Genomic DNA, 26,756 nt, shown 5'->3' on the forward strand with positions numbered 1-26,756 from the left:
TAAAAAATTTCTTATATTAGTATATCATAATTCCGGCCAAAAATTAACATAATTTTAGCCAAAATTATACTCAAAACTTTATTGTATCGTAACTCTGCCAATATTAATCGTAGAGAGATGATCTTACCGCCATTCGATTCGTCTTGATGAGACGGTTCTAATGGTATAAAATACATCGAAATCCAATCACTAGATTAATTTCCGAAATTAAAAAAATATTAATGGTTTTTGTGTAATAACTCTGCCAATATTGATCCTAGAGAGACGATCTTACCGCCATTCGATTCGTCTTGATGAGAAGGTTCTAATGGTATAAAATACATCGAAATCCAATCACTAAATTAATTTCCGAAATTAAAAAATATTAATGGTTTTTGTGTAATAACTCTGCTAATATTGATCCTAGAGAGACAATCTTACTACCATTCGATTCGTCTTAATGCGACGAATCTAATGGTATAAAATACATCGAAATCCAATCACTAGATCATTTTCCGAAATTAAAAAATATTAAATGGTTTTTAAGTAGTAACTCCGTCAATATTGATCACAGAGAGATGAGCTTACCACCATTCGATTCGTCTTGATGAGGCGATTCCAACGAGCTATTAATCGTCTTTTTACAATCACTAGGTACTGAGAAATTTAGCAAAATGTTAAATGGCGCAGTAAACGTAAATCAAGAAATATAATAATGCCGATGCTTAACATTTTGTTGAATAACTCATCAGCCAGTGGTCACAAAAGGATAAAACTGATAAAACAAAAAACTAAAAACTAACTCTCTCCCGTTGCCCTCACGACAATATTTACATAAAAATAAAATAATTTTTTTCAAAATTTTTTATTATTTTTTCTTTTATTTTTATCCTTCCTATTTTTATTCTGGCCTATGGCCTTTTCTCACGACTTCTCAACTTTGAGTTGGGATGAAGTTCTTTCTAAACTTCGCGAAGTTGAGGACCTTTGCGCTAAGTGCGCCCTTAAACAAGAAACTCTTTTTGCTCGTTTCAACTCTCTTCCTGACGGTTCTTCTGCCAAGTCACGTGCTTACCTCGCTTTTGGCCCCTCCGCCTACTAGACAACTCTCTTTCTGAACAAAAACGCCTTTTACACTTGCGTTTGGACTTTCTTTCGTCTACTGCGGATTCAGAAAAGGATTTCGCTATCCCCCCTGTTGACGATCATCCATCACATGATGATCTAATGAATGATGATCTACCTCCTCTTCCATTAGCTATTTGGGCTTCTAAACACGAGGCTGATCCCAATATCATCTTAGATTTATGTACCCCTTCTACACGACGTACCAATCATTTACGCCCTTCACAGCGTATTCCTAAATTTCTTTGTAAACGCGTATCCTCTATGATTTCCCCTGCATCCTTTAAACGCGCACAGAAAATTAAGACAAAATTGTCTTTTACGCGTTTGGTTTTATCTCCTTCTACAATACGTTTATTGGTTTCACCTTTATCATGTCCCTCCGAACCTAAAAGTCCCTTCCAAAATAAACTCCCAGACTCCGCTTTCATTACTCCCCAAATTTCAGCTTTAGTGGATACCGTTGAGTATGACAATAACGTTCCTCCTCCGGTCCTTTCTTTAAATAGTATACCTGTGGGAATTTTACCCGCAACTTCTGCTTCAGCCCTCCTTCATGATAATGTACAGTGTTCATCTTACACTTTCACAATACGTACCATCCTGGATGGATGGATACGTCCTGCTCGAAATATTGGCTCTAACCGTTTATATTCTATTCGCCGAGGCAACTGTTACTTTATTTCTTTTGGACCCCACTCCTGATTCGGATAATTGTTATTTGATTTATACCAATTCTCCTTTCCTTTCAACTACTGATCCATTTCAATTTACATCTGACCGCCCTTCTCCTAATTTGAAATTTATTTTATCAAAATTTTTAACCTTTTTCTTTTGCTGACAAAACCGTATTCCCTCCCGTGCTCAGCGTAAATATTTTAATAGATTATGCCAGCTTTTATTAACACAACGTGTTACCTCTCTTGCCCGTTGGTCATCTTCTCATCGTAATAATAGATGTACTCGTACCTTTATCCAATTTCGATATCATCAATCTTGCTTTTACCTTGGCCTTTATTTTGGTTGCCCATTTTGCAAGACTCCTGCTGCCTATGTTATGTCTCAATTTCGTCATGCTTGTCATATTCATGACAAAAAACTTGTTCATACTCCTCCTCCTCCTCCTTCTTCTCCTTTCACTTTACCTTGTAACCATGTGTCTAAAAGACACGCTGATGGTTTTTATAAAGATGTAACCTGCCGACGCTTAGGACTTTCCTATCGCAAATCTTATGCTTTTCATCATGTTCTTAAGGATGACAGTGGTTCACTTTTAGCACGAACTCTTATCTCATACTCCGCTCACAAATCCATTTCCCACCCTACGAAGAAACAACTTGCCCGTCAAGCACGCCATAAAGACCTTTTATCAGTCCGGAGCAAATTTTTACGACATGTTGTTCACCCCGATCTTCTTAACTCTTCTATGTGGATGGCTACTAAGGATTCTGCTATAGTCATTCCTCCTACCTCCTATTATTTGACTATGTCTACTACTGATTACTCAATTGTCCAGAATATACGTAATCTTGTATCGTCGCGTCCTGATGTTTCTTTCTGTTTGAAAGAACGTTCACCTCATTCTTCTGTCACGTTCGTGTCTTCTCAATTTACAGGTTCTATCCAAAAAGTGGTTTTGAATCCCTCTTCTGTAGTTGGAAGTCATTTTATTATTGACAAACCCACCTCTGGTCCCTTTGTTGGTCTGAACTGCCCTGTTATTGATTATCAAGATTTTAAAACTCTTGGCTTTAGTCGTTCCATTATTGATATGGTCCGAAGGATACTCTCGAATAGTGCTTCCGTTTATGTACCTTCTCATAATTTTCTCTGGTTAGTAATTTCCAAGCACAACACTTCTTCGGTATCAAAGAAATATCTTCAAGATGCCATCCAATCTGTCATCACCAAATCGGCCTCCTCTTCGACATTTTCACATCTTTGGAATAGTGATACACGGTTTTCTTTCAAACTTGGTCGTGTTAAACCTTGTGATATCTTGATGTTATTGGATGTTTGTGCACCTTGGTTTGATTCGCATCCTTACCCTGCTCCTTTTGATTTCCAAACACCGTGGGATTTACCCGCTGATTTTGTTCATCCTGTTTTTTTAATGCGCTAATTGCACTGGTTTCTTATTAATTAATTAATTAATTACTTTCCTTTAATTATTCTCCTTTTTTTTTCTCTCTCTCTTTCTTTTTCACTTCTCTCATGCTTATTTTAAGCTTTCCTATTTCCCTTCCTCTCTTTTTATGAATCCAAATTTTATCATTCTGTATCGGAAATTTATATACAGCGCTTTAGCGATTGATGAATTTACTCTATTGAATTACAAAATTTTACAACATTTTATGTCAGCCAGAATTTACACATAAAACTTCGGTTAAAGATTAATTCGACTAGCTTGCTAGTGAAAAATTATATGGTGAATTTGGCTATGCCGGAATGTTCTTTTCCATGCTTGGGAAGAGTCGCAGGGTATCTCGGCTGCTTCCAAATTACGTGGCCCATCTATAAATTCTCTTCCTCATGTCACTTCTTCACAAATCAACAACTCTTCTTTGGCGACAGTTTCTCAGGATTCCTGGATTTCTTGGATATCCTCTTCTATAATTCGGGGTGGATCGTGGATCTCGCACCTGGATTTTCTGCGCCGCTTAACAGTTCAACCTCTTAGGGTCTCTTTCTGGTAACGGACTGGATTTTTGGATGTTGGATAGTTGACTCACACTGGCCTTCGGGTAAAGTTGAGGTATGCGATTCTGTAATAATTTAGTTTTTCTTTGCTTTAATTTATTTTAGTTTAGCTTGTATGAGTCGTGAAGCTACTCTTTATATTTTTTATTAGTTTATTTTCTTATTTTTGTAATATTGTTCGACTATTTTTTCGAAACCAAAATATAAATAAAAGATAAAGTCAAAAGACTGTTTGCACAGCAAAAGGATAAAACTACCACCATTCGATTTATCTCAGTGAGACGATTCTAACAAGCTATGATACATCTTTGTACGATTATTAGATGCCAAGTTATTTAATATATTCTTTATATAACTGTGATTATAAACAGTTCTTTTTAATATAAGATTTTTGAGGATAGGTGTGATAGTGACTATAGATAGATTGTGACTATATAGGATAGTTTTTAATAATAAAGTGTTTTGAACATTCAACTGGTGTGACTATATAGTAGAATGTGACTATAACGGGAGTGACTATAGAGGGAGTTGACTGTATTTAATATGATACTTTCTATTAATATGATTAATTGCTAAATATTCTACTGCATTTCGCCGGTCTGAAATTTTATATTTTACTGGAATAAACCAACCTAAAATATGATGTACCGGAATAATGCAGTCACGGCTCTCATGATAAAATTCAGATCTCCATAGTTCAACGGTACAAGTTTCGTGTTCATTGTCACTACTAAAATAATATCAAACATCGCTGGAAGCTACATGTTGATTCTACCGAACATAGGCTAGGAAATGTTTGGCAGATTGATTTTGCAAATTAATTGTATGTTTAAAAAAAATATTATATCTGGCCAGGATAACAATCGACTTCGCCATCCGATGTCACAAATTTGGCCAGAATAAACGAACTATTTACATGTCGAGACAACATCAAAGAGCTGAATATTTCAGAACCAATTTGACATCTCCTGAATTTGTTCATTTTGACATTAATAACTATTGAACCTTCTGGCCCTTCTCCAAACGGCTTTTGAAAATTGTACATTTCGTAGGTTGCATTGTAATATTCTACAATCCGGTCAAGCATATCATCTGATAATACAATATTTTCAGTAGATGGTCTTAACATTTCGCCTGGAAATGGTTCTTGTCCAGTAATCGGCAATTGTCGGATATCTTGCGAATATAATAAATATCTTCTCATTTCATCTAAAGAAAATTCGTCAGTTTCCGAAAGTGAACCAACTACAGTTGTATTATTAAGTAAATCGAGACCCTTTGTCTCAATCCCGGAGCTTATTAAATTAGCAATTTGATTATCGTTCATTAATCGCCGCATAATTTCAGGTTCAATTTTTCGATGACTGTTCAGAAAAGAACCTAAAAATAACAAATATTATAATCGGCCTTTTTAAATTGTGAATTATAAAATATTAAATTCGAACTCACCTAACATACCGTTCATACGCTCAAATGAAAAACACCAGAAAGTGTAAAGGGGACCGAAGTCATGTGCACATTCACATAAGTGAAGAGAAAGATGTAGGTTTGGCGTTATCATATCTCGACCGTAATGGGTTTCTATTAATTTTATGACTTCAACTAGTCTTTGGTGAGCTTCATTCATGAAAGCGGTTTCCACAATTCGACTTACTAATATCGAGCATATTCTTACATAATGTGTAAGAATCTTCCTATCTACAACCGAAAGATGATCCCAAAGTGCTACAGTGGCGTAAATATTAAAAAACAATCGCCATTGGTCTGCGGTAAAATTAGCAAAACCTTCACCAGAATAGATTTTGCCTGGAATTCGACCTAAATCAGAGGGTATTTGGAATTCATTCATCTTTTTCTGAATTATTTTTAGAGTTTCTTGTGATAATACGCCCGTCTCTATCCAAAGTCGTTTAACTATCCATCTTGCAATGCCTAAGAATAGACAATGCATTGGATCCACAATCGTGAACATAATTGGGTCAAAGTATGGTAAACGAAGTAATTCGGACCATCTGACTCCAGTCTGTTTCGCAAACCGATTTTGTGAAGCGTCCAAATTACAACGTCTCCATCCTAGAGCGTTTTGACGATGTTCGTTCGAATTCTGAGTAATGAACCAGTCATCCATATTCTCCATACCTGCAAAATTATTTTTTCTGTTTTCATAATTTGCGTGTTTCATACACCGATGACAAGAGGCGAGTGCCGAAACATGACCGCAAATTTTTCTTGCGGCAGGTATGTCACATGACACTAGGATTAGAGCTGCACGAATCCTCTTTCTATTTTTGCATTCGTATGTCCGATTTAGAGTTACACCACTCCAAAGTGATTCTAAATCATCAACAATCAGAGCTAAATAGTGATTAATTCTATGTAAACTCACTTCATTTGGGCCAGGTAAAAGCCCAAGAATCAACATATTTTCTTGCTTAAATTGGATGTCTCTCGGAAGATTGCATATTGCAGCATATATGACTCCAGTGCTATGTATCGTTCTGTCAAACGGCTGAAACCAGTCAAGGTTCAGCATCAATCCGAGATGTGAATCGGCAACATCGGGACGAAAGAAATTACTTGAATTATCATTATCTTTTAGGGTTCGCCACACTTTCCCATCATAAATGTCCGTTAAAATGTCATCATGATTTGGACGATTTGCCCAGTGTCGAAAGGATTTTTCAAATTCTGGTCGATTGTACATTTTCCTCAATTGTTGACAAATATTAATTTAGGTTTCAAACTTAGTTTTTCGTTTGTTAATAAGATTCGGTCATATAATGGAGTTTGACACCGCTTTAATCTACGACTTGTTGAATTTGGAAATTCAATATGTTGACATTTCGTTACAGTAAGGTCTTCATCTTGATTAAAATTTTCCAATTCTTGTTTATTATATAATTTATGACACTTTTGACACGGCACAAAGCTATGAAATAGGTCTTTAAGACCAAGCGCATTTTTTGCAAGAAACAAAGTGCCAGGAAATGTATCAAAATTGGAACCTCCGATTTCTCTTAACACCAGTTTCATGAATTTTATTAATGATTCTGTTCCTGTTTCTGGAAGGTTAAACCTTGTCCGAAATCTCATAATCCAGATTAAAATCCATAATATTCGGTTATCATTTGCCACCTCTGTATTAATTGATGGTTCAAATGGAGGACATGAATAATTCTCAAAAATTTTAGAATATTCATTATTTGCCGAATCATCATTATCATCAATGCCAGTATCAGATTCGGTAGCTTCTGATTGTTCGAAGTCGTTAATAAAAAGTTCAGTGAAAGTTGTTAAAAGTTTAGTATATCTTGATACACGTTCCCGAGGTAAATAATTGAAATCAGAATCGTCGGTTTCTTGATTTTCTTCTTCTATATCTTCTATATCAACAGTATCTTGTGAAACTTCAATTTGTTGCCTACTAAACCTAGCTGACTGATATAACTCATCGTTTGTATTTTGTTGAGACGATTCAGCTTCAATATCTTTCTGAATTGACATTTGGCTTGATGAACTTGCATGTTTTCTCTGTGTGCGAGGATCGACCAATTTTCCTTCACATTTGTCACAAAAACAGTTAACTTTTGTCCTTGTGCTGAACCTAATTGGTTTAGCAATTGGTCAAGAATCGTCTTTGAGTACACTTGATATTGACCTTTTTCTTGTCATGTGATTATTTTATGAAAAATTGATATAATTGACTGTAAAAGTCAATTTTAACATTATTTCAAATCAATCTCGACTTATAGGGGAATAAATCTAATAAGAAAAAATTCAATCATCATAATCACAATAAGGAAAATTAAGAGATAAATCAACAGTAAGAACAATAAGGGAAATTCGTAAGAATTAGGATAAATTAAATAATAAGGAAAATAAGATCATAATAAGTAAATTTAATCAATTGTTCGTCACAGTGTCAAAAGTCAATTTTGAGTCTATAAAAGAGATCATTTCTGCTTGAATTTTCACCAATTTTTATTTTTTTTAAAAAATACAAATTTAAACTTTTGAATAAAAATATGAAAAAACAAGAAAAACAAACCGACAAACGAAGACAAAGTTCAGACTCTCAAAGTTCAAGAGGCCCATTTGTTCTTTCAGTTGATGGGGAAATCAGATAAACTCCTTCAAATCGTCAAACTGAACAAACTTCTTCCATTACTCCTTCAAATCGTCAAACTACATCAACTCCTTCAAATCGTCAAACCGAACAAACTTCTTCAATTACTCCAACAAGTCGGCAAACTAATTCCATTGTTACTTCAAGTTTAAAGATTAAAATTCCAAAAATTCGTCTGCCGACCAGCATGTTGCTCGCTCCTCCTGCTCCACGCCAGCTGGAGCCTGCTTTAACATGTGAACAAGAATCAAGTGACGGTGATTTTTTTTTTTTATTATTATAATTCATTAAACTTATTTTATACTGCCTACATTAACATTTATACGATTGTTAGATTTAAAATCAGAAAATGCGATTTTAAGAGCTCAAAACGAACAACTGCGCCAACAAGTGAATGAGATTACCGAACAATTGCAGACAGTCACCTTAAAATTCAATAGTTCACAAGAAGAGAATCAAACGTTATTAATGATCAATAACGAATTCGGTCTTGAAAATGACAAACTTTACAAAAGCCTTGAACGATATCGGTCAGTCAAACTTCCAAGAAGCTTATAAACGGCCATCCGAAAAGATCCCGAACTTGAGTCAGATGAAGAATTTCGTCCACATAAGCGTCAAAAATCTGAAAAAAAACAAAAGCATAAACAAAAAAAAGGAAAACGACTGACTAAACGTAGCTATGACAATGAAAGCAGTTCGGAAGACGAAAGTAGTTCAGATGAAAGTGAAATGGATGAAAAAAAAGCAAGGGTTTGTACAATTTTATTTGTCAGATAGCTTTGTGCCAACATTTATTGAGTTTTCTTTTTTTTTGTGAATAATTTAGGCGGAAATGAAAACGATATTAAAGACAGTACTAAAAATGTTAGATATGAATTATAACGAAACCTTTACAAGCGGCGCTAATGTGGAGATCTGCCGAAAATTGGTACCAGAGTTACTCAACTCTTTAAAACCAAAGTACCACCCCACATATGAACAACTAACCTAATGGCTCAAGTCCCTACATAAAACTAGAAGAAGCAGGAATATTTACAGAAATAAAGGCCAACTTGACGCTGATAATCGTCGTTTACATGCAAACAATTTTTTTTTTTTTTTTTTTAAACTGTAATGCATCTTTATTAGGATTTATAGTCAAGTAACTTATCCTAAATTACAGGATACTTAGAGCCGATCGTGCTAAACACATGACAACCCTATAACAGAGTAATCGAACAAAACAAAAAGAAACATTACAGAAAATTAATAAAATAAATATACTACCTGAAAATAAAATGCCTAAAACTAGCAAACTATACTATTTGTGAAACCTAACTATTTGAATTCTAAATTTTAAAGTGTAGGATTAAAGATAAAATGTGTAATGACGTTCAGGTCTGCCATGTGCAGCTTCAAAAGATGAGTCCCAACGGTCCCACACCCAAACAGTTCATTCCACCAAATCCCCCTTATACCTACAAAAAAATAAAAGTTAGTATTCTAAACTAAATTGAACTAGTTGAAATAAAATACATTTTTGTTGTGAATTTTTGTTATCGGAATCTTTTTTACGTGAATCACGTGACTTCGATAAAAATATAATTCATTTCTCCTCGTAAGTCTCTTCCTTCTCTCTTCACTTCTTGTTATTCTTCTTTTTCTTTTTCTTTCCACTTTTCTTCTTTGATGGTGATGCTTCAGGTTCAACCTCTTTTTCCTCTATCTCTTCCTCTTCTGTATCTTCTTCAATTCCGTAAATTGCTGATGGTGAAAAAGAAATCAATTGCTCTCTTTGCCTCTTCTCCTTATACATTTCATTGAAAGCTTTGCTTCTTTCTTCTTCATCTTCTATCTCGCTCCATTTGCTCGGCGATTCCAGAATTGGTCTCTTTTCTCCGATTTTCTTTTCGTCTTGGTATCGATTTTCATTCTCCAATCTTTGTTTAAAATTATCGTTCATGGTTGTATATTCCTGGAATATTTTCGTTTGTTCCGCTAAACTGATAATTCTTTGTCCTAAATGGAAGAAATTGTTTTTCTCCATTGCCCAATCTCTAGCTTTCTCCATTGAATCAATCTTATTCTCCTTGCTCACTAAACGCAGGGCCTCTGTATTGATTCTTTCCCATTCCATTGCGTTGGACAGTTGATCGAAGACATCTTTCACTTCCATTAATTTGTCGACTAGACTACCATTGTGGGTTGATTCTTGATACTGAACATATTTGATTTTATTCGTTGTTCTGTAATCTTTTATAATATCAACCACTTCTTCAGGCGCTACGTTATCTTTCTTCAGTTGTTGCCCTTTTTTTCTGAAGTGTCATTATGATCTGGAGTATTCTCTTCTCCTACTCTCCAGTTTTTGATCATCTCGACAACTTCATTTTCGTCTGGCGTCTTGCTTATCCTTAGTGGCTTTTCCGCTTTTGATGGATGTAAAAAGCTTTCTTTTCGTAAAGCGAAGTTCCCTAATTCTCTATAAATTCTCTCCGGTGGTGTGATAGGTGTCTTCGGTTCACTTGCCAGCCGTATAGGAGAGCTCGTCCTGTTTTCCATAGCTATAACCTTATCTTGGACTATCTTCTCTTGTGCTTTCGTCGCCCTTGTCTTTGCATCACCGTCTTATATATCGTCTTCTTGTTTCTTACAAGCCAAACTCTATTGATATCTCCTTGTGTGCATGAATCCTCCACTGCTTCTTCCATTTCTTTGAGGTTTTTAAAATATTCAATCACTTTCCAATTTTTTTTGATTTTGATAATTTTGATGAACGCCGTCTTGGAGGTTTGTTGCAGTTTTTTCGTGAAATCATATGTATTTCCCTTCTTTATAGATTCCATTTCCTCATTAGTTAGGTCTCTCACAGTCTGCCATTGATCCCGCTCTTGTCGTCCTTTCAAACCTAGTTTTGCGTCATACTATCTGATAAAATTTTTGCTAATACAAATACCGAAATGTCCATCCAAGAACATTTTTTCAAAGTTTTCGTTCAAAGCGATTTTTGCCTTAACGGTTTTGTATTTGTATTGTCCTCGAATTTGCAGTCTGTAAACCGTTCCTATCTTTGTCAGATTTGTTCTTACATCGTCCTCGCTCCAATATTTTGGTATATCGTAGAAAAATATGTCACATGCCTCCTTGACCTGCTGATCATTACTGGTATTTTCGGGTAAAACTGGTATCTCTAAGATTTCTTCCTGTTTTCTCCTATTTGATGTCGATCTGCCTTTATTGGATTTCTTCAGCTGATCAGTTTCTTTGTTGATATTAGTCTTAACCTTTTTTAGCTCTGATCTCGTTTTCTCTACTTCTTGTGAAATTTTCCTTATTTGCTCATTTTTCTGTGATATTATTCGTTCCTGTGTTTTCTCCAACTTGCCTTTCTTGTATCTTTTCTCCGCAGTTCTTCTCGCAGCTTTGAATTTTCCTATGAAAGTCTTTTTATTTTGTCTGTATAGACGTCGAAAGACGTTGCTGAACACTTTAAAACTATTTCTTGTATAGTCTCTTTTCTGCGTACAGCGTTATTCTGTATTGATTCCAGGAAGTTCTGTTCTGTTTTACTGAGACTAAAGTCTCTTCGTGCTCTTTCTTGGCCTTTTACCATAGTTCGTGAGTCTGCACTAGAAAAATTTCTTGTTTCTTTTAGAAACCTATATCTATATTCTGTAAATTTGTATGCTGACTCCATTTTTGAGGTTTTTTATTTGGGTTTTATTAATAAAAATACTCGTAAAAGACGTTTTTCCTTCTGCTAAAATTTGGGCAGAATGATCGTCAGAAAGAGTCCCTCCTCCGTCTTACATGCAAACAATAGGTTAAATGAAGTATGGATTTTTTTGCTTTTTATATATATATATATATGTATATACGTTTACAATAACAGATTTCACATACAATTCAGAAAAAGATTCGGCAGATGAAAAGTGCAAAGTCACTTTACGCAAATAATAATTCGGAAATATCAAAGTACAATAAAGAAGAACTATTAAAAATACTAAAAAATAGAAAGTACCATTTACCGAAAATAAGTGAATCGGATGATGATCCTGTTAATCAAAATAAACGTATTATTTGCGTATACGATCTGTCTTGGCATTCAGATGAGGTTCGATGCCAATTTTTTTTTATTTTTATAGAAATTTTATACTTATATTAATTATTATTTATTTTAGCTAAAAACGCTACTTCGAGATATCCTTGATCCTCATTCATTCACAATACAAATCGCTCGTTTGACAAGAGAACGCAATTATGATGACGAATTGCAATCTTACGACCACCCCCATCCTCCGAATGCTCCTGAATGGTCTTACATAGAACAAATTGACCAAGTTTATGACACAGAAATTGAAGGTGAATTTTATCAAGAATTATCATCATGTGTCAAATTATTAAACAGATGTAAATTTAGGTAGTAAAACACCAGTTTACGGCGATAATGAAGATTCGATTGTGGGTAATATGCCAGTTTACGGTGATAACGAAGATTCGATTATGTATAACACCGATGAAGAATATGCTCATGGCGAATCTTCAACTACTGGGATGATTCGTGAAGCTATTTTGGAAGCCGATTCGCAACAAAAAGACAAAAATAAGAAAATTGAGTAAAACCACCAATATTTTTTGGACGCAATTTGGTTTTTTTTTACTAATTTTATATTACTTTATTATCTTAGAGACAATTTTAGTCGAAATTTAGAAAATTACAAATTTGTTCCTTTTTTTCTTCTAAAATCTAAATAAAAATTCATCTATTTAGTAATAAACGATTTGTTCATATAAATTGACGATTATTGCTAACCGAAACTTTGGAATGTTTGTTTGTGGTTTTTTTTTTCTTAACGAAGTCTTTCTTTTTTTTAGACAATTCATTTTGGACATGGGATTTCGGTGATTTTTTTTTTCTATTTTAATTTTTATTTCAACGAACTGTTATTAACGGTTCTTTTTATAGGCTTTTTTTTCTTATTTAAAGAATTCAAAATAGATTTACCGATTTACAATCTATATTTAAACTTTTAATACACAAGTCTAAATTTAGGTAGATTTTTTTTTCCTTATTTAAAATCGACTCGGACTTTCTATCAACTTCGGACTGGAATTTTTTTTTCTTCTTTTTGCGGTTTTTATAAACCATTAAAAAAAAAAATCTTTTTTTTAAAAAATTTTTTTTTTAGGGACACGTTGACCTTAGCCTCTTGGATATCGGACTTTGGAATTGTATAATGGGAGGAGTGGCTTTATTTTTGAGTTGAAACGTAACTAACGTTCCTTTTTTTTCTTAGGACGCATCCTGGACTTGGACTTCGGCTTTTTGGATACCACGGCCTCTTTGATACCGAACTTTGGTCTTTTGGCTTTATTTTGGCTTCGGAAGGTAAGTGTTTTTTTTAAAGAAAAAAGTCACTTTATAAAAACATTTTACTACTTTTTTTTTTATAGGAATTTCCAGCTAGAACGAACCGGACTTTAAGGTAAAAGTTGGTTTTTTTTTCTTATTTTTCTTTAATTTAAGAAACGTTTTAACATTTATTTTCGTTATTTTTTTTGTAGAGTGCCAGATTGGACACGAAATCGGGCTTTAAGATAAGAAACAGGAAATGTGAGGTGTTTTTTAATTATAATTAATTAAAAAAGTTCTTTTGCATTATTTTGCAGGAAACACATATGATTAACCGAAAGCAGTTTTGAACGTCAAAACGTTTCTCAATGTTTCGTCTATCGGTTAGTTTCAAACTAAACTCAATTTTTTGACCGAAACTTTATCATATTATTAACTTTCGTCTTTTTTTTTGTAGGTATTTCGCCCAAATCTTGAATCTACAGGTGAGTTTCGTTGGAAATTTTTTTGTTAATTTTTTATCGAAACGTTATCATATTAACTTTCGTCTTTTTTTTGTAGGTATTTCGCCCGGATATTGGATCTACAGGTGAGTTTCGTTGGAAATTTTTTTGTTAATTTTTTATCGAAACTTTATCATATTATTAACTTTCGTCTTTTTACGGGTGAGTTTCAACTGAAACTCTTTTTTTTTCTTTTTTAGGTGAGTATCGGCTTCGATTTTGCGCTTTAGTTTGATTAGGTATGCATCAGCTTCAACATTATGCTTTGGATCATTAAGTTCGAAGCTTATTTTTTTTTGTCTAGCTTTTTTTTTAGGTACGTATCGGCTTTGATCTTAGGCTTTGGCAAGTTTCAAAAGTCTTTTCTTTCGAAACTTATTGTTTTCGGTTTTTTTTTTAAAAACTTGCTTTAACTTTTTTTTTCTTTTTTAGATACCGGCTTCCTTTCTTTGGTTTTGGATGGATAATAACACTGGTCAGAATAGTCCATTTCGTCCAAATTTCAAATTGATGAATGTTGGACGAAAGTTGGTCTAATTTTGGCCGATCATTGCCAAAAAAATTGTCAAAATTAAAATGGACGATTTGCACAGTTCGCCTGCCACTTGGCAATCACAAATTGGCAAAAATTTATTGAAAAATCGGAAATAAACTATTCGTCAACCTTTATTAGACATTCGTCCAAATTTCAAATTGCCGAATGTTAGACGAAATTAAGTCTAATTTTGTCTAATTGTTAATGATTTTTATGTATTTAGCTTATATTTAATTTTGTAATAACAATCAATTGATTATATTTTATTATTTCGCTTTATTAAAATTACACATTAAAAATTATCATATTAAATATCTAATATCTACAGTATCTGTCTATTTACACCTACCATCCACCATCCACTATCTACCATTCACCATTCACCATTCACCATTCACCATTCACCATCCATTGTCAACCATCGTCAACCACCATAAACCATCATCCACATCATCCACATCTCCATCGTCCACCATCATCCACCATCATCCACTCATCCAAAGTTATTCACGTACATCCAAACCCAAGAACCGAAAGCCAAAATCTACAAAATTGAAGATAAAAAATTTAAAAATATTAAAAAAAATACTTTTTTAAAAGAAAGTTTCGAAGCTTTAACTTTAAAACTTACCCATATATTCAACGCCCAAGAACCGAAAGCCGAAATCTACAAAATTGAAGATAAAAAATTTAAAAATATTAAAAAAAATAATTTTTTTTAAAAAAAGTTTCGAAGTTTTTACTTCGAAACTTACCCATATATCCAAAGCCCAATAACCGAAAGAACCTACAAAATAGAAGAAAGAAAAAATTAAAAAAAATTATTTTTTTTAAAAAAAGTTTCGAAGTGTGAAGTATTTCACTTCGAAACTCACCTATATATCCAACACCTAAGAACCGAAAGCCGAAATCTACAAAATAGAAAAAAGAAAAAATTAAAAAAAATTTTTTTTTTTATAAAAAGTTTCGAAGTGTGAAGTATTTCACTTCAAAACCTACCTATATATCCAACGCCTAAGAACTGAAAGAAACCTACAAAATAGAAAAAAGAAACAATTAAAAAAAACAATTTTTTTTAAAGTTTCGAAGTTTAACTTCAAAACTTACCCATATATCCAAAGCCCAAGAACCGAAAGCCGAAATCTACAAAATAGAAAAAAAAAAATTAAAATAAAATTAAAAAAATTAATTTTTTTTAAAAAAAGTTTCGAAGTTTAACTTCAAAACTTACCATATATCCAAAGCCCAAGAACCGAAAGCCGAAATCTACAAAATAGAAAAAAAAAATTAAAATAAAATTAAAAAATTAATTTTTTTTAAAAAAAGTTTTGAAATTTTACTTCGAAACTTACCCATATCCAATGCCCAAGAACCAAAGGCCGAACCTACAAAATGGAAGAAAAAAAGTTAAAAATAATTTTTTTCAAAAAAAGTTTCGAAGTCTTACTTCGAAACTTACCCATATATCCAACGCTTAAAGAACCGAAAGCCGAAACCTACAAAATAGAAGAAAAAAAATAAAAAAAAATTTAAAAAAAATAATTTATTTAAAGAGTTTTGATTCCTTCGCTTCGAAACTTACCTATATATCTAACGCGAAGCCAAAACCTACAAAATAGAAGAAAAAAAAATCAAAAAAATATAATAAATAAAAAAAAATTAAAGATTCGTACTTACGAATCTTTGGGTTTTCATTCTTCGGAAGCCCACCCGAACCTATAAAAAATGAAAAGAACGGTTATTAGTAACCGTTCATTAATATTAAAAAAAACAAAAAAAAAAACAAAATCAAAGATTCGTATATACTTACGAATCTTGGTTTTTTCCGTACCTACAAAAAAAAGAAAGAAACGATTAGTAAATCGTTCCTTTAAAAAAAAAGATAGTTTCGAAATCTCTTCGAAACTTACCTTTAGGATTTCGGTATTCACGCTAGAACCGATCCCTACAAAAAAAAAAAAACGTTAAAAATTAACGTTTTTTTATTATAGTTTCGAAATTTTTCGAAACTAATCTTGGGGTTCGGTATCCAAGCTGGAACCGATAGCCCTACAATTAAATATAAAAAAAAATGTTAAAAATGTTTTTTTTTAAAGAAGTTTCGAAAATCGTTCGAAACTTATCTGGAATATCGGCGTCCACGTTGGAGCCGATTTCCTATACAATAAAATAAAAAAATAACGTTTTTTAATATAAAAAACGTTTTTAAAGAAGTTTCGAAACATTTGTTTCGAAACTTACCTGGAATATCGGTATCCATGCCGGAACCGAATTCCTAAATAAAAATAAAAAAAAAACATTTTTTTTTATTAAAAAACGTTTTATTGAAGTTTCGAAACTTTAGTTTCGAAACTTAACTGGAATATTGGCGTCCACGCTGAAGCCGATTTCCTATACAAAAATAAAAAAAACGTTTTATTAAAAATGTTTTATTAAAGAAGTTTCGAAAAATTTTTTTCGAAACTTTACCTGGAATATCGGTATCCACACCGGAACCGAATTCCTAAATAAAAATAAAAAAAAACGTTTTTTTTATTAAAAAACGTTTTTTAAGAAAGTTTCAAAACTTTAGTTTCAAAACTTAACTGGAATATCGGCGTCCACGCTGAAGCCGATTTCCTATATAAAAAAAATAAAAAAAAACATTTTTTTTTATTAAAAAACGTTTTAAAGAAGTTTCGAAACATTTTGTTTCAAAACTTACCTGGAATATCAGCGTCCACGCTGGAGCCGATTTCCTATACAAAAATAAAAAAACGTTTTATTAAAACGTTTTATTAAAGAAAGTTTCGAAAATTTTTTTCGAAACTTTACCTGGAATATCAGTATTCACGCCGGAACCGATTTTCTACACAAAAAATATAATAAAAAAAACGTTTTTTAGTATAAAACGTTTTTTTTTAAAGAAAGTTTCGAAAATCTTTCGAAACTTTACCTGGAAAACAGTATCCACGCTGGAACTGATTTCCTATATAAAAGTATAAAAAAAACGTTAGAAACGTTTTCTTTAAAATAACAGTTTTGTAAAAAAAATTAAAAAATCGGAACGTTAACTGACGTTCTGATTGAAAATGTAAAAAAAAATCAAATGAAATGTTAAAGAACGTTTCGCGAAAAAATATTAAAAAAATGGAGTGTTGATTAACATTCCAATAGAAAAAATTTAACGAAATGTTTCGTAAAAAAATAAAAATATTAAAAATCGGAACATTAACTAACTAATGGTCCGATAAAAAATTGAACAAAAAAAAAATTTTTGAAACGTTTAAAACCATTTTGTTTAGAAAAAGAAAAAATTTTTTTTCGAAATAGTTTAAACTATTATTTAATAGTCTAAATTCGGTAATAGATCAACTAATTACTGTAACTGCGGCTTAGTACAGTGATCTGCCGTTATTGATATTAAATTAATTATAAAAAATTGGTTAAAAATCGTCAAAAAAGTTTTTAAGTTGATTGTTGTTGTTAATAAAAATTAATAAAAAAATAGTATTGGTCGATTTATGGATTTTTTTATGTTACAACTCAATCAAAAATCGACCAAAAATCGACCAGTTGATTTATGCTAAATTTTTTTTCGATTTTTGTAATTGGCCGAATGTTTGACGAATCACGTGATGACAATGATGAACTTTTGACGAAAGGTATTAATGCCGAAAGAAATGATTTCGACCAGTGTAATCGAAACTTACATATTTTTTTTTCTTTTTTCTTCTTTTTGTAGGTATTGTACCTTCGGCTTTGGGTCTTGGAATTGGTAAGTTTCAAGGTATCAGTTCGGACATTGGCGACTTTTCAGTAGGATTTTTTGATTGAAATAAATTGGTAAGTTTTGAAGCAATTCATTTCAAACTTTTTTTTAAGTTTTTTTTAATTTTGTTTCTTTTTTTGTCTATTATGTAGGTATCATTGTAAGTATCATCGGTTTTTAGGTTGACTTTATTTTTCAGATAGCATTCGGATGGTAAATACTATAGTAATAAATTAGCAATAGATGTATATATATTATGTACAATTTGTATAATTGAAATAATTTAAATTAAATTAAATTACATTTAAAAGAATAAAATATAAATTCAGAATTTAAATAATTAAAAATCGGCTAAAATTAGAACAAAATTCCTTCAACATTTGGCAATTCGAAATTTGGATGAAATGCATTATTATTTACATCCAAACTTGACCGAAAGTTATTTCGAATGCTAACCGAACTTTGGTCGAAATTCTAAGCCAAACTTTAGGCGAGTGGCAGCGAACTGCAGCCAAAAAATCGGCTAAAGTTCGTCTAGCTTTAGACTAAAATTCAGCCTAAAATCGGCTGGCCAAATTTTGGCCGATTTGGACTATTTTGACCAGTTAACTGGATAGGCTAAAAAATGAGTTGGCTATAACTCTATGTGACGAATGTCTTATGCCAACAAGAAGTCAGGAATGTGATTGCTGGATTTTACAAATAGAGGGTTTTTAGTTCTCAGTGAAACCATTTTTTTACCTCTCACAATCTGGAATAGGTGCATCACAAATAAAATCCCCAAAATCATATGGATTAGAGAATAACTTCTGTAAGAACTTATAAATCATATCAGCATCCAATTCAGTCTTAGTGCCAAATATATTAACCTTACCAGATTTAGGCTAAATATGTACCAGAATCTTTGAAGTAAATATTATAGCAATTTTAGAATGAATATCACCTGCATCATTCTTAATATACTTTATCGGAAAGGGAAGAATCTCATGAATACCATCTATAGACTCTAAAGCATATGCTAAGGTAGAAAGATTAATAAACTTATCACCCCCAATATTAATCACAAATTTATAATTGCGCAGGAGAGCCTTATTTTCACCCACAAGTTCTACAAAAGAAAATTCAGGTAGGGAACATTCAGAAAGGTAACGTAAGAAGATAGCAACAGGATCAAAAGACCCGAAAACTTGTATACTACCAGATTTAGGAAAATAACGAATAGTATGTACAGTATCAGCTAAGATGATAACAAACTCAATGCATGCATTAAAAGTGCTACCATCTCCTGTACGTCGCCGTCTATTTAACGGATTGTCAGGTGTACTTCGTCTGCAACGCCTCTCACCTTTTGGTTTAGACAAGTACTGCTCATAACCCTCAAAAGCTTTATGAATAAAGTTGCTATTAATGGCAATAACATCCTTAGTAGGTTCAAGCTTATTACCAAGCATGGCGTAATCAAGTCCTTCAACATTGATCTTAAATTCAGTAACAGTAAGAGATGAAGTAAGTTCACTAAAAGTAATCATATCTAGTTTTTTCTATTGAAAGAAAAGAAATATTCAAATTATCTTATCCTAAGAAAAAATCTAATTAAATAAAACTTCTTCATCAATATCTTATACAAGATACCATGACAAATAATAGCTTACCTACTGAACTTTTAGAAAAGATATTCAAAACTACATATGAAGGCACTTACTACCGTTGATATTATCTTCAAAGATATGCATTAGTGTGTCGAAAATGGGCTGTAGTAGCAAACTCTCTCCTATGGGGTGAAGTAGACCTTTATAACCGCTATAATGTGAAGGAGTTCTAAATGTATAAACATCTTACAAAACTAATTATGGCCCATTTGTATTGTAAAAATGCTACAAACTTGTCCCAATATCCAGGAACTTAGCATAATAGATTATCAATACTATGGTGGAAAAGGTGACGTTAGAGATTTGCTAAGTGAAATCCTGCATATATTACCAAACCTTCAAAAGCTAGATATCAGATGTAGTCAGAGATATTTTGACAAGGGAAATGCCATTGATAAACTCATAGAAACCCGTAAAGACCTAGAAATCAGAGTAACACGTAAATGTAATATTTGCAAAGAGCCAAAGACTAGTAACTGCCAAAAATTTGGGCACTGCCTTGTTACTGCCCGTTACTGTCAAAAAAATTTGGGCACTGCCCTGTTACTACCCGTCACTGCCGAAAAAATTTGGGCACTGCCTGTTACTGCCCATCACTGCCCACTACTGCCACAGAAATTTGGGAAATACATGGACTTTTTCTAGCAAGATGACGCTTTAACTTAGAGGGAAAATCAAAATTTGCTCCACATAGATGACAGGTTAATCTTCCTCGAGAGTGTGAATTTTTTTTAAGTCAATAGTATCCATTTGCAAGGAAGTCACATTAGTTTTCCGTTTATGTAGAGAAATTGGAATGGTAATTTTCTTACGTGATGATAGAGGGATGGTCAGTTGCCGATTTTGAAAATCTAGAATGACATTAGCACGATCAATCCAAGGTACACCTAGCAATAAAAAGTCCTTATCACTCTTAACAACCATGAAGTCATCTTCGATTTTTTTAGAGTTCTTCCCATCATACACAAGAATACCAAGACCATATACTGTCCCAATAGTATCAGATTTTTTTGCAACACCACTAAGGTCAGGAGCATTACTTCTATCAACATCAAGATTTAGGCGTTTCACGATATTGTTAGATATTAGAGAACTATCAGAACCAGTATTGAAAATTGTTGTAGGAATAACTAAAGATTTTTCACTCTCAGGTGCGACTACTTTGGTCTTAATAGTGACTACATCACTAGCAGACTTGCGGTTAACAATTCCAATACCTGCTATAGAAGACCATAAGTCATTATTACATATAACATCATCATTTTCACGGATTAAATTTGCAGCCATACTATTAGTTACAACCGAAATCATAGGATGAAGGATAGATGTGAAAAGGTCCTTAACATTATCCCAAACTTTTTCACATGTTTTTATTGAGGGTTCTCCTTTAAGCTGACTGAGTACTGGTTCTTTATAATTAATAAATTCAGCATTCAGAGCATTGTAAGTGGATATAATAGTCTTTTTTGGTACAGCATTAACAAAGGATTGAACCAGAAGCTTTAAGAGTTGTATAAAAACCTCAAAGATAATACGTTGCCTTTCAAGTTGTGATTTTTTCTTATCAGTAGGCTTTTTATCAACACGTTTCCTTTCTGTAGGCTTTTTTTTTAATCCATAGCAGGCATGTCCAGAGTCTGAATCACTATCAGAGAAGTCAGAGGAGTCAGAGGCATCAGAAGAGTTAGAGGAATCAGAGGAGTCATGTGCATAATTTGTTTTCCTCTTCCCCTTCTTAGATTTTGGACAGGAACTCTTAGTATGACCAGATTTTCCACAACTTGAGCATTTCTTTGATTTCTTTGGTTTGCGTGTACCTGAGCTCATACCAAATACCTGATTACCATGGTAAATATGGTCAGGTGGTAATTTTTTATTAAGTTCTGTATCAATGAATATTTCAAGATCACTAAGGGTTACTTTGCTTATATCGACATCTCTTGGAAGACCTAATTTATATGCTAAAGCAAGTAATCTCTGAAATGATGTATCATTTTGAGGACTTGAAAGTGGACTAGAAGATGGTACTGGTACTGCAGATGATCTAGCCGTAGTTATAGGAATTTTAGAATTTATAAGATTCTCAATATCTGCTAAAGTTGGACCCAGGTATGTAACTATAGGAGTATGTGTAGAGATAGAAGCAAGTGCTATATCTGTCTTATATCTCTCAATTTCTTCCAATTTATTCAGGATAGATGCAACAGAATTTTCCAAACCAATACGTCGTGCTTCCATCTGATTTTCACGGGAAAGACCATTTAAGAACTGTTGTCATACTAATTCATTCTGGTTTGCCTCTGGAAGAGTTGGATATGCAAGTCTAACCATTCTTCGTAATTTAGAATAGAATCGGCTTACAGTATCACTACCCTGAACAATAGCATTAAATGCAAGCTTAGACTTTTCAGATGTTATAGTAGGGAAGTAATGCTTAAAACGATATATTAATTGTCCAATACGTATCCCAGGAGCTACAATTGTACCCCCATTATTAGCATTAGGATTATTAACAGCTAAATCAGTAGGACGACCCTTGGCTATTGACCAATCTTTATCCCATACAGTATGATTAGGTATAAAATTAGCACTAGTAATAGTATTAACTGCAGCTGCTTGTCCATGTAATGCACCAGCCCCTCCACGAAATTGATTTGCAGCTACACCTGCTATAGCACCATTATTCATACTATTAACAGCACCAAGGTTAGCTACACCAATATTATCCAGAAGATTTACACATTCCCAATTTTTTCCTTTGATATGTGTTTCATACCAATCTCTAGCATCATCTTCAAATAAAGTTTCAAAGACCCCATGAATTCTAACACGAGTTCTAGTATTAGCAGCAGGATCAAGTCCAGCAGACTCACACCATTGCCTGAATTCTTGAAGCCAAAGTTCTGGATCTTCACCAGATGCTCCTCTAAATTTTTTAGGTGCATATCCTGCCATTATCGGTTGTTGTATTATCGGAGGGTTATTTTGTAATGCTAGAATCTGTTGATTCAAATTATTGACCTGATTTTGCAAATTTTGTCCATGATTGCGACAGTTTAAAAATTGCCCTTTCCATGCTCGAGCTTGCTGAATGATACCATTAGTCCGCCTTCTACTTCGCTCTGTTTCAGTATTATAGCGCTGTAATAATCTATGAGCATTTCTTCTACTCTCATCACGTTCTCTCTGGACATTAGCTAGTTGGATTTGACTGTTAGCAAATTGAGCCTGAATGTTAGCCAATTGGATCTGAGTATTTTGTGCAAGGACTTCCCAATGTTGGCGATGACGCACTTCATTTGCATATGCATCCTCATAGGTACGTCTTGTTCTCAGTATAGTAGCACGTGTATTATTAAGTTCTTGTCTAAAATATTCTTCATGGTTATGTGCATCATCTAACAAACCTTCAAGTCTATCCTCCATATTATCTTGATCTTCTATAATATTTCGCAACTCATTAGCATATCGGATAATGGCATCAAGACTATCATTTGCAGTGTTAAATAAATGATTTATATGAGGGTGTGCTGCTATAGTTGTACGATCAAGGTGAATACGAATACCAGCTACACTATTTGCTATAGTTGTCCGATTATTTAAGATTTCTGTAATAGAGTCAGGAGGAATTGCTGCCATGTTTTTCCGTTGTCTATTAGCAAGTTCTTTTATTCGATCTTTGAGTTGAATATTTAGAGTATCAACTTTAATCAGCTGACGTTCTAATGCTTGAAGCCCTTTCTCCTTTAGTGATGCCGTTTTTAATGCTTTCTTAAGCTTTGCACGCAACTCAGCATTTTTTTGCCTAAGTTCTTCTATCTCATATTCATTACCCTCGATTACACCATACAGGTATTTTATATATTGCTCTTGTGATTGCAATGTATGTGCAAGCTTTGTAATCTGTGTCTTTAACGATGTATCTTCCATTGCCAGTTCCACAGATTTTTATAGACCCTACATTTAATAAACAAATCGAACAAAATTATATCCTTCAACAAATCTATTACCATCCATGTGGATATTATCGTACTCCTGAAAACTTTGGGCTAAAGTGCAAGCTGAAGGCCATAATTTTAACATATCTGATATTACAGAGTGGTTGCATAAACAGGCTATATGGCAAATACACTCACCTATACCCAAGTATGTTCCACAGGTTTCTTTTAATAAGATTACTCGACCAAATATGTATCATCAAGCAGATATCTTATATATGCCCTATGATACTGTAGATAGAAAGCTGCATAAATACTGTCTGAATATTGTAGATGTTGCTAGCCGATATAAAGCTTCAGTACCTCTAGAAGATTGCAGCTCTGCACGTGTTGCTAAGGCATTTAAAAAGATTTATAGTAAAGCAGACTACCCGCTTATTTGGCCAAGAGTTTTACAAGTAGATGGAGGATCAGAATTTAAGTATGAAGTTATCCGATTAATGGATGAAAAAGGTGTGCGTATTCGGGTGGGTACTACTCATAAGAGTCAGGCTATTGTTGAACGGTATAATCGAACTTTAGCAGAGAGGCTATTTAAAATACAGGATGTAAAGGAACTCCTTACAGAAGGTGTGAATACTGCCTGGGTTAAGAACCTTTCTGATATTGTGAATGAGCTAAATAATTCTAATACTCGTCTGCTAGGTATGTCTCCAGTTGAGGCAATCCAGAAAGATCAAATGTATGCACTACCTTCAAAAATTCGGAAGGATAGACCTGTAGGTGCAGAAGAAATACGTTTACCAGCTGGTTCTCTTGTGAGATACTTACTTGATAACTCAGATTACCAAGGTAGGAGACATGCAACTGATCCAATATGGTCTACTAAAGTTTATACAATTGAATCTTCCACAGTTGTTAATGGGCAGCCGGTTATATATAGGTTATCTGATGGACCTAAAAAAATCTTTACTCGAGAAGAATTATTAGTTGTGCCATCTGATACTATGCTGCCTCCTACTCATATATTATATTAATTTTCAAGTTGTGGTATCCTATAATCTCCATGTGCATATATTGTGATATTATCTTGTGCAATCCATTTTTTATCATCCATAGGAGCGGGATAACCCCACCTTCGACATTTCTATAACATTTATGGCATGTCTATCAGATCGGATTGCTCTAAAGGTGACTGTATCATTATGTTTAGGATCAAAGAGTGCCTTATTATACCGCTCATGGTGGAACTCTTTTTAACTACCTTTGAGGGGACACCTTTAGCCTTACGGATACCATGTTTCGGATTGGTGGTCTCATCCCCTACCTTGAGAATGGAGTACATTTTGGGACAGAGGCCAATAAATTCTGCTATAACTGCTCCATTACATTCATCCTTAAATTTCCCTGGGATTTTCATATTTATGTCAGTTTTATCACCTAATGCTTTTCGTACAGGATGATCTTTAGGATAATCACTAAAGTCAAATTGGTCTGCCATATCTATGAGGTCTGCATTAATATCCTCAGTTTGGATTTGTATGAGAAGTGAATCTGTATCTGTATAATATAACTGGATTTTTTCACCATATCGTACTTTAAGAGTATCACTGGTCAGAATAGTCCATTTCGGCAAAATTTTAAATTGCCGAATGTTGGACAAAATTCGGTCTGACATTAGCCGATCAGTACCAAAAAAATCGGCAACTAATTTTATGGACGATTTGCACCGTAACACCTGCCACTCGCAATTAGAAATTGGCAAAGTTTCGGAATTAGTTAAAAAAATCGGCTGTACATATCAATAAAATTTGAACCTGCCATGCAAATGAAATTCGTCATAAACAATCGACTATTCGTTTAAAAATCGATATTGATTTAATTTGCCGATTTGCAAAAATAAATAAAATCGACCATAATAATTTTGACGAAATTTAGCAAATTTAAGTTTTAAAACCGATTTTATTTCGATTGATTTACCAATTATTTTAATTAAATCAATTAAATCGCAAAAATTTCCTACAAAAATAGTAAAAATTTCCTACGAAAATAATACTAAAATAATACGAAAATAATAAAAATTTCCTACAACAATAATACTAAAATAATACGAAAATAATACTAAAATAATACGAAATAATACTAAAATAATAAAAATTTCCTACGAAAATAATACAAAAATAATATGAAAATAATACGAAAATAATACTAAAATAATAAAAATTTCCTACGAAAATAATACTAAAATAATACGAAAATAATAAAAATTTCCTACAACAATAATACAAAAATAATACGTAAATAATACGTAAACAATACGAAAATAATACGAAATAATACTAAATTAATAAAAATTTCCTACGAAAATAAAAAAAAATTCAATCCACAATTCCACAAAAAATCCCATAATTTTCAAAAAAAAATCCAAAAAAAACCGACGAATTCACAATCTAAAATTCGAAAAAAAAGTTAGTATAATAAAAACTCAAACAAAAATTAAAGTACAAATTTATACCATTTGTCTGTTTCATCTTCCGTTTCCGGCGATTCTTCCACTCCCATTGGTTCCGATTCTTCCACTCCCGTTGGTTCCAATTCTTCCATTTCCGTTGGTTCCAATTCTTCCATTCCCGTTGGTTCCGAATCTTCTATTACCACTATTTCGTGCATCTCCGCCGACACTTCCGCATCTTCCGCCATTATTAGATTCTCCATCGTTTGAATCGGCGTCTCCGGCTCAGAAAAGTCGGTATCGGCCGGCGTATTCTGCTCCACATAGGTCCAATTTGGAGCACCTCGTGGATGACGAGAGACGATATTATATATCTCATCGTCATAATTTCGCGTTCGTATCAATTGTGCAGATTGAAGAGAGAAAGCGTGTTGGTCCAAGACATTTCGTAATAAATCTATTAACTATTATTAGAAAAAAAATCAATCCTATTACGAAAAAAATAATACAAATAAAAAATAAAAAATAAAAAATGCGAAAATAAGTTATCGAACCTCTTCAGATTTCCAAGACGGATTATAAACATTGATATGTCTTTTACCGTCTGGTTGCTCCTCATCCAATTCAGAATACTCTGGAGAGTGATATCGGTTATCACTTAAA

The 26,756-nt window shown here is 33.1% G+C and overlaps 6 protein-coding genes across 6 annotated transcripts; 3 read left to right on the top strand and 3 right to left on the bottom strand.

Annotated features, from left to right (window-relative positions):
- Positions 1 to 892: 892 nt before the first annotated feature.
- On the top strand, positions 893 to 1,809 carry OCT59_002088 (uncharacterized protein; the record flags this gene model as incomplete). The annotated part of the gene is made up of 2 exons (XM_066144256.1): positions 893 to 1,028; positions 1,082 to 1,809. The coding sequence occupies 2 exons, from the start codon at positions 893 to 895 to the stop codon at positions 1,807 to 1,809; spliced, it is 864 nt and encodes a 287-aa protein (XP_065995436.1).
- Positions 1,810 to 6,845: 5,036 nt separating this feature from the next.
- Positions 6,846 to 7,308, bottom strand: OCT59_002089 (uncharacterized protein; the record flags this gene model as incomplete). The annotated part of the gene is made up of 2 exons (XM_066144257.1): positions 6,846 to 6,866; positions 6,940 to 7,308. The coding sequence occupies 2 exons, from the start codon at positions 7,306 to 7,308 to the stop codon at positions 6,846 to 6,848; spliced, it is 390 nt and encodes a 129-aa protein (XP_065995437.1).
- An 809-nt stretch (positions 7,309 to 8,117) lies between these two features.
- Positions 8,118 to 8,924, top strand: OCT59_002090 (uncharacterized protein; the record flags this gene model as incomplete). Its single annotated transcript, XM_066144258.1, has 4 exons — positions 8,118 to 8,187; positions 8,265 to 8,417; positions 8,505 to 8,683; positions 8,760 to 8,924. 4 exons carry the CDS (start codon positions 8,118 to 8,120, stop codon positions 8,922 to 8,924), a joined length of 567 nt encoding a protein of 188 aa, XP_065995438.1.
- Positions 8,925 to 11,688: 2,764 nt separating this feature from the next.
- OCT59_002091 (uncharacterized protein) lies at positions 11,689 to 12,532 on the top strand (the record flags this gene model as incomplete). Its single annotated transcript, XM_066144259.1, has 4 exons — positions 11,689 to 11,735; positions 11,951 to 12,026; positions 12,094 to 12,274; positions 12,333 to 12,532. The coding sequence occupies 4 exons, from the start codon at positions 11,689 to 11,691 to the stop codon at positions 12,530 to 12,532; spliced, it is 504 nt and encodes a 167-aa protein (XP_065995439.1).
- Positions 12,533 to 14,796: 2,264 nt separating this feature from the next.
- OCT59_002092 (uncharacterized protein) lies at positions 14,797 to 17,578 on the bottom strand (the record flags this gene model as incomplete). The annotated part of the gene is made up of 19 exons (XM_066144260.1): positions 14,797 to 14,847; positions 14,935 to 14,970; positions 15,059 to 15,090; positions 15,179 to 15,214; positions 15,303 to 15,335; positions 15,411 to 15,446; positions 15,535 to 15,569; positions 15,656 to 15,688; positions 15,763 to 15,799; positions 15,886 to 15,911; positions 15,977 to 16,019; positions 16,114 to 16,134; positions 16,214 to 16,235; positions 16,545 to 16,578; positions 16,662 to 16,694; positions 16,773 to 16,806; positions 17,008 to 17,041; positions 17,239 to 17,271; positions 17,576 to 17,578. 19 exons carry the CDS (start codon positions 17,576 to 17,578, stop codon positions 14,797 to 14,799), a joined length of 612 nt encoding a protein of 203 aa, XP_065995440.1.
- Positions 17,579 to 26,137: 8,559 nt separating this feature from the next.
- Positions 26,138 to 26,341, bottom strand: OCT59_002093 (uncharacterized protein; the record flags this gene model as incomplete). Its single annotated transcript, XM_066144261.1, has 1 exon — positions 26,138 to 26,341. The coding sequence occupies one exon, from the start codon at positions 26,339 to 26,341 to the stop codon at positions 26,138 to 26,140; it is 204 nt and encodes a 67-aa protein (XP_065995441.1).
- Positions 26,342 to 26,756: the final 415 nt, after the last annotated feature.

This window comes from Rhizophagus irregularis, chromosome 10, assembly GCF_026210795.1.
Source record: "Rhizophagus irregularis chromosome 10, complete sequence".
In the NCBI taxonomy this organism is placed as follows: Eukaryota; Fungi; Glomeromycota; class Glomeromycetes; order Glomerales; family Glomeraceae; genus Rhizophagus; species Rhizophagus irregularis.